Source organism: Arachis hypogaea, chromosome 18 (genome assembly GCF_003086295.3).
Source record: "Arachis hypogaea cultivar Tifrunner chromosome 18, arahy.Tifrunner.gnm2.J5K5, whole genome shotgun sequence".
Classification (NCBI taxonomy): domain Eukaryota; kingdom Viridiplantae; phylum Streptophyta; class Magnoliopsida; order Fabales; family Fabaceae; genus Arachis; species Arachis hypogaea.
Genome location: NC_092053.1, coordinates 26,306,133 through 26,313,109, shown reverse-complemented (window position 1 = coordinate 26,313,109; position 6,977 = coordinate 26,306,133). Strand labels below are relative to the sequence as shown.

The window sequence follows — 6,977 nt, the reverse complement described above, 5'->3', positions numbered from 1 at the left end:
TACCCTGTCCATTGTCACCCCTAAGCGTTTCAATTGTTCATTAAGATTCAATTTGTACAATTAAGATTGTTAACAAGTTAGAGATATTTAATCATTTTTCATTGATGCAGGGATTCATGTTCATGCTTTAGTTTATACTTTTATTCAACCAATGAATCTTTTAAGAGTCCCTCAGAGATTTTTCTTTTACATTACCACCAAAAAAGGAAAAACAAAAACAACTCTCTCTCTCTCTCTATACCATGGCCATGCCCATATCACTACATCCGTCGGTTATCACTTGGTCAATTACCCCCTTCTTTTTAGGAAACTAATAAAATATTTTCCGAGCTACTGTTGGAAATTACCGATTTTGATCAAAATTATGTGATATATATATATATATATATTATTAGATTTAACTAATTAATATACTTTTGATTTAAAAGTTATGATAATTATACATATACAGCCTTACATTTCTCATTTCGGTTTGGTTTGGGTAAAAATAGAAACTTTTCCCAAATTCTTCCAGAAGAAAAATTAAAAACTAATAAATTTGGGTTGGGTTTGCCATTATGATTGTATTTAATCCTCCTCGAAATAGAACAAAACCCTAAGGGTTCTTGTAAGAACCAATCGCCGCCGGATTCACCTCTTAACATCGCCACTCTCATTATTTTCTAACTGTTCTTGCTCCTCTCCCTTTCATTTCTCACGTTTATTTTGTTCCCTTTAGATTAGGTATTGAACAACATACCCTACAAATTCGTACTCAGTGATCATGGGCACCTAACTCATGGAAGCTTAAATTAAATTATGCAGTTTCCTGATTGATTCTTCAGCTATTTAGAGTTTCAGCTCCCTGAATGACCGGTGCAGTTTTCTTACATTTTTATTTTGCTTTTCAAGTTAGTAGTTATAACTTGTAAGGTACCACTCCCATAAGTTGTAAATACAAGATTATGTTTTGTTACGAGAAAAGATTAGATTTTTGAGATTGTTGGTGATTTAGTTTTTGGTTTAAGGTTTATGGTAGTGATCAGTATTAGATTGGTGAAGGGTTGTGGATGATCAATTTGGGTTTATGAAATAAAATGTTATCTGAATTGGGAAGGAGGCCGATGCTTGGTGGTAACGAGGGTTCATTTGGTGATGACTTAGAAAAAGAGATTGGAATGTTGCTTCGTGAACAAAGAAGACAAGAGGCTCATGATCGCGAGAGGGAGCTCAATTTGTACAGAAGTGGATCAGCACCTCCAACTGTTGAGGGTTCTCTGAGTGCTGTTGGAGGGTTATTTGGCGGCAGTAGTAGCGGTGGTGCAGGCGCAGGTGTGGGGGGTGCTTCTGCTGCTGCAGCCTTTTCGGAGTTTTCCAGAGCTAAGAATGGTAATGGTTTTGCTTCCGAGGAAGAGATGAGGTCTGATCCAGCTTATCTATCTTACTACTATTCAAATGTTAATTTGAATCCTCGGCTTCCGCCTCCTTTGCTGTCAAAGGAAGATTGGAGGTTCTCACAGAGGCTAAAAAGTGGAGCTTCTGCTCTGGGCGGAATTGGAGATAGGAGGAAAGTGAACAGGACTGATGATAATGGCGGTAGATCTTTGCTTGCAACACCACCGGGTTTTAACTTAAGGAAACAAGAAAATGAGGTGGATAACGAAAAAATGGGAGGCTCTTCTGAGTGGGGTGGTGATGGACTCATTGGTTTGCCTGGTCTGGGACTTGGGACCAAACAGAAGAGCCTTGCAGAAATTTTTCAGGTATCTTCTCAACCCCTAGATTCATATTTGATTTTAAATCAGTTTGTGTATTAGTTTCCCCCATTCTCAAGCTGTTATTTTTCTGTTATTTCTCTTTGATTAAGCTCTTCGGGTTCTGTTATTAAGTATTAGGTCTATATAGATAAGAAGGCCCATGCTCTTGTAATTGTTGAGCATGTGATTCATTACCAAAGTGTATATATTTGGTTTATTGTAGCTGCAAGACTCGACTTGAACAATCAATTTTTTTCTTAATGGATTTTGTAAAAACTCTGATATCAGTTATACTATGTATGTCGTTAAGAATTTAAGTCTGATCATTTAAACGCAAAATTTCTCGGTGCGCTTGTGCAATGTTATTTATAGTGCTTGTGGTGTTTAAGATGGCAGCATGACATATTGTCTGAACTTCAAAAAATGCATTTTGTTTTTGTTCCAGTTCTACTGATGTTCTGTTCCTTCTGGTTTGTACACAAGTTGTGGACATGCATTAGATTCAGATTGGTACTGATAGTTCTTTACCTTACTCTATATAGTTTATTTGCTACGTTTACTTCAAAATATTATGGGCACATTAAATTTATTAGACTTCATACGGTATTGAATAAGATGAGTTAATGTCATTTTTTCGGTTATCATTCACACTCAACAGTTGCAAAGAAATTATCTTTTTGACATATTTGTAATGTGTGTGTATGATTTGATCTGTTCTATTTTGTTTCTGCACACTTTTTCTTCTACTTGGTCATTTATGGTTTGTAATTCTCCAGGATGATATGGGACGCAGCACACCTGTTAGTGGCTTTCCTTCTCGTCCAGCCAGCCGTAATGCATACGATGAGAATGCTGATACCATAAGTGCTGCTGAAGCAGAACTTGCTCATTTACGGCGTGATTCTTCTGCCGCTGATGCTTTAAGACCAGGATCAAATCTTCAGGGGTCATCTTGCGTCCAAAATATTGGCTCTCAATCTTCATATACTTATGCTGCTGCACTAGGTTCTTCCATGTCACGAAGCACTACTCCTGATCCGCAGCATCTAGCTAGGGCTCCCAGTCCATGCCCCACGCCTATCGGTGGCGGGAGAGTTGCCGCTGCTGAGAAGAGAGGCATTACAAGTCCTGATGCATATAATGGTGTTTCCACTGGGAATGAGTCTGCTGATATTGTGGCTGCACTATCTGGCATGAACTTGTCAGCAGATGATGTGCTAGATGGTGATAACCATTTCCAATCACAAGTTGAGTCAGAGGTTGATAATCATCGGAGATATCTTTTCGGTATGCAAGGTGGCCAGGATCATGGCAAGCAGCATGCATATTTTAAAAAGTCTGAATCCGGGCACTTGCAGAAATCATCCTACTCTGAGTCAGTTAAGAGCAGTGTGACTGGATCAGACATCAACAGTCTGGCCTTTGATAGGCAAATTGATCAACAGAAATCTGGTGTTCCTTCCAATAAGTCATATTTCAAGGGATCACCTACTTCCCCTTTTAGTTCTAGTGGTGGTATGCCAGTTCAATACCAGCCCTTGGATGGTACAAATCCATCATTTACCAACTACAGCATGAGTGGGTATGCTGGAAATCCTGCACTGGCTTCCTTGATGGCTAATCAACTTGGAACTGCTAATCTGCCACCCCTTCTTGAAAACGTTGCTGCAGCTTCAGCAATGGGAGCCCCTGGAATGGACTCGAGAATTCTTGGAGGTGGTTTGCCTTCTGGAGTTGCCACCCCAGCTGATGTGCATAGTCATGGTCGGCTTGGAAATCAAATTGCAGGTGGTGCTCTGCAGTCTCCTTTCATTGATCCCGGGTATCTTCAGTACATGAGGACATCTGATTATGCGGCAGCACAACTTGCTGCTCTTAATGACCCCTCTATGGACAGGAACTACTTAGGTAACTCTTACGTGAATATGCTTGAGCTTCAGAAAGCTTATCTTGGGACGGTGCTTTCTCCACCGAAGTCGCAATATAATGTTCCACTGGGTGGCAAGTCTGGTGGTTCTAATCATCATGGTTATTATGGAAATTCTCCATATGGTGTCGGCTTGTCTTACCCTGGAAGTCCACTAGCAAATTCTTTATCCAATTCTCCTGTTGGATCTGGCAGTCCTATTAGACACAATGACCTAAATATGCGCTTTGCATCTGGAATAAGGAATTTAACTGGGGTCATGGGAGGTTGGCATCTGGATGCTGGAAACGTGGATGAAAGCATTGCTGCTTCTTTGTTGGAAGAGTTTAAAAGCAATAAAACCAAGTGTTTTGAGCTTGCTGAAATTGCTGGTCATGTCGTCGACTTCAGGTATGCCCTTATTTTTATGTTAATTTTTATCATGCGTAATTTTGTTTTGACCTTCTGAAGAATTTCATTTAATGAATTTGCTCTCATGGACAGTGCTGATCAATATGGGAGCCGATTTATTCAACAAAAGCTTGAAACAGCTACTACAGAAGAAAAAAACATGGTTTATCAGGAAATCATGCCACAAGCTGTTAATTTGATGACTGATGTCTTTGGTAACTATGTTGTTCAAAAGGTAACTATTACCTTCTATATTTTTGCTGGACACTCCGATTGATTCTTTGTCACATCTTGTGAGTGACAATTGATATCTTGCAGTTTTTTGAGCATGGACTTGCATCCCAGAGAAGAGAATTGGCCAACAAGCTTTTTGGTAATGTTCTGAGTCTCAGCCTTCAAATGTATGGTTGTCGGGTCATCCAAAAGGTATTAGCCAATTTTAGTGCATTAGCTGATATTTCTATTTGTGGCTCTGTTTTCTTAGTATTTTGTATATTAATCTTTTTCTCTTTTGGCTTTTGTTCTTTATGTATCCTGCCTTAGGCTATAGAGGTTGTTGATTTAGACCAAAAGATAAAAATGGTTCAAGAGCTTGATGGTAATGTCATGCGCTGTGTTCGAGATCAAAATGGTAATCATGTCATTCAGAAGTGTATAGAATGTGTCCCTGAGGATGCAATCAACTTTATTGTCTCAACCTTTTTTGGTCAAGTTGTGGCATTATCAACCCACCCATATGGCTGTCGGGTGATACAGGTAGGAATTCTTGGCCGCTAATGTTACTCCTTTCTTGAAGCCCTTAAGATCATTGAACGTTTAATTATCTCTTTCACGTGGCAGAGAGTACTGGAGCACTGCAATGACCCTAATACACAACAGAAAGTTATGGATGAGATTTTAGGTGCTGTTAGCATGTTAGCGCAAGATCAGTATGGAAACTACGTCGTCCAGGTTTATTATTTATTCTGATTACTTAGAATTTGGGACTCCTTTTGCTACAATCATTGATGGATCTTTGGCATGTTGCCTTCTAGTCCCTGCTCCACCATTATTGTGTTCAACTGTTTTAATACTTGAAATTATATTCACATATCATTTTATCGGACCTGTCGCTTAATCTCCTTTTTGTTTCATCGTCTCTCATAAAACAGCATGTACTAGAACATGGGAAGCCTGATGAGCGTTCAGCCATTATCAAAGAATTAGCAGGCAAGATAGTTCAAATGAGTCAACAGAAGTTTGCCTCAAACGTTGTTGAGAAGTGTTTGACCTTTGGAGGTCCTTCTGAACGCCAATTACTTGTGAATGAGATGCTTGGATCAACAGATGAAAATGAGCCTCTTCAGGTTTGTCTTAAATTTTAGTTCCAATTCCAATTACCAACTTCCCTTTGTTCGAAGCAAGTTGCATATGATGAGATGTATGTTTTGTTTATTGAGGAATGCAGATGTTTTGCTCGCTTAGTCAAGTTTGCTTAAATGTGATATTATTCGTGTTATGTTATGGAATGTTTGAATTATGTTCTAATAAGATTGTGAGGAGGCCAGTCTGTCGAATATCTTGCCTATTTATCCATCCAGTTGGGTCCCACCTAGTAGGACAAGCTTTGTTGTTGTTGACCTGGGAATATCTTTTTAAAATAATTTTTCACAATGGATTGAATGTTATATTGTTTGTAAAAGAATGATGAGCCTTGACATTTTTGGTATTTGAACTTTGATCACAAAAGTGTTATTCTATTTTGCCATTCTTGATACTGATATGATCTTATTTCTTTTTGTATAATACAGGCAATGATGAAAGATCAATTTGCAAATTATGTCGTGCAAAAGGTGCTCGAGACTTGCGATGACCAACAGCGTGAGCTAATCCTTTCGCGAATTAAAGTCCATTTAAATGCACTGAAGAAGTACACCTACGGAAAGCATATTGTTGCCCGTGTAGAGAAACTTGTTGCCGCCGGAGGTACGAAATCTTGTACACTGTGTGCATTTAGGTGCAAGTTTCGCGCTGAGTTATCCGTGTGCATGCAAGCATTGCTAAACATAAACGATCTTTCGGTTTCTTGCAGAAAGGAGAATTGCTGCACAGTCTCCTCATCCTGCTGCTTAGTTGGGCATAGAACAAGTATGTTGTTTGTACAGCTAACTGAGGCTAGTGTGAGCTTCTCCCATTCTCTCTCTCTCTCATTTTCTACCTGCACCCAGAGGGTATGGTTGCCTCTGTCTATATTTAAAAATAAAATTATCGGTTGTAATGAACTGTACATTTTGTAGTTCTAAGTTTATACGTAGAATTTAAGTGAGTTGGAGTATCGGGTACGTGTAAGGTGCGGCGCGGCGCGCGCGCACATACCTGATGCTCATGCAGAGGAGATAAAATGACGATACAAGCCAGCCAGCAAGTCAAGGATGATGTAAATTCTATAAATCGGTGAGGGTAGTTTTTACGAGTTGGCGAGATCGATGCGACTGTACAAATATGTTGCCATGTGGAGAGCTGTTAAATGTTTTAGTGAGAGCAGGATTTTTCTTTCTTCATGTATGGTTATTCACCGACTGTTTATGCCCCCAATTTTCAAGTTCACTTCTATCTTCTATGTTCTGTGTTGTGATACTGCCTTTATGATGCTGAGTTTCTTTTCATCCTTGAGTTTGAATCTATATATGGATGGATTATCAAAGTGAAATATGTAGAAACAAATGAATGTAGAAAGGGTTTTTATTTGATAAGGCTTGGAATAGAGTTCTAGTCACCCTTGTTTAAAGCTTAAACTGTCATTTCCTGTTACTTATAAAAACCGATTATTTTCAACATTCAAAGTAGGAAATTGAAAACACAATCTCTTTTTTCTTTTTCTTTTTCTCTAGATCACTAGATTAAACTGTAATTAGTTTGCTCAAATCTAGATTTTACAAATTTAG

At 38.8% G+C, this 6,977-nt stretch overlaps 1 protein-coding gene across 1 annotated transcript; it reads left to right on the top strand.

The window, feature by feature from the left end:
- Positions 1-407: 407 nt before the first annotated feature.
- LOC112771209 (pumilio homolog 2) lies at positions 408-6,650 on the top strand. The gene is made up of 9 exons (XM_025815870.3): positions 408-1,742; positions 2,513-4,053; positions 4,147-4,288; positions 4,372-4,479; positions 4,597-4,809; positions 4,894-5,004; positions 5,205-5,399; positions 5,844-6,018; positions 6,125-6,650. Exons 1-9 carry the CDS (start codon positions 1,077-1,079, stop codon positions 6,163-6,165), a joined length of 3,192 nt encoding a protein of 1,063 aa, XP_025671655.1. The 5' UTR covers positions 408-1,076; the 3' UTR covers positions 6,166-6,650.
- Positions 6,651-6,977: the final 327 nt, after the last annotated feature.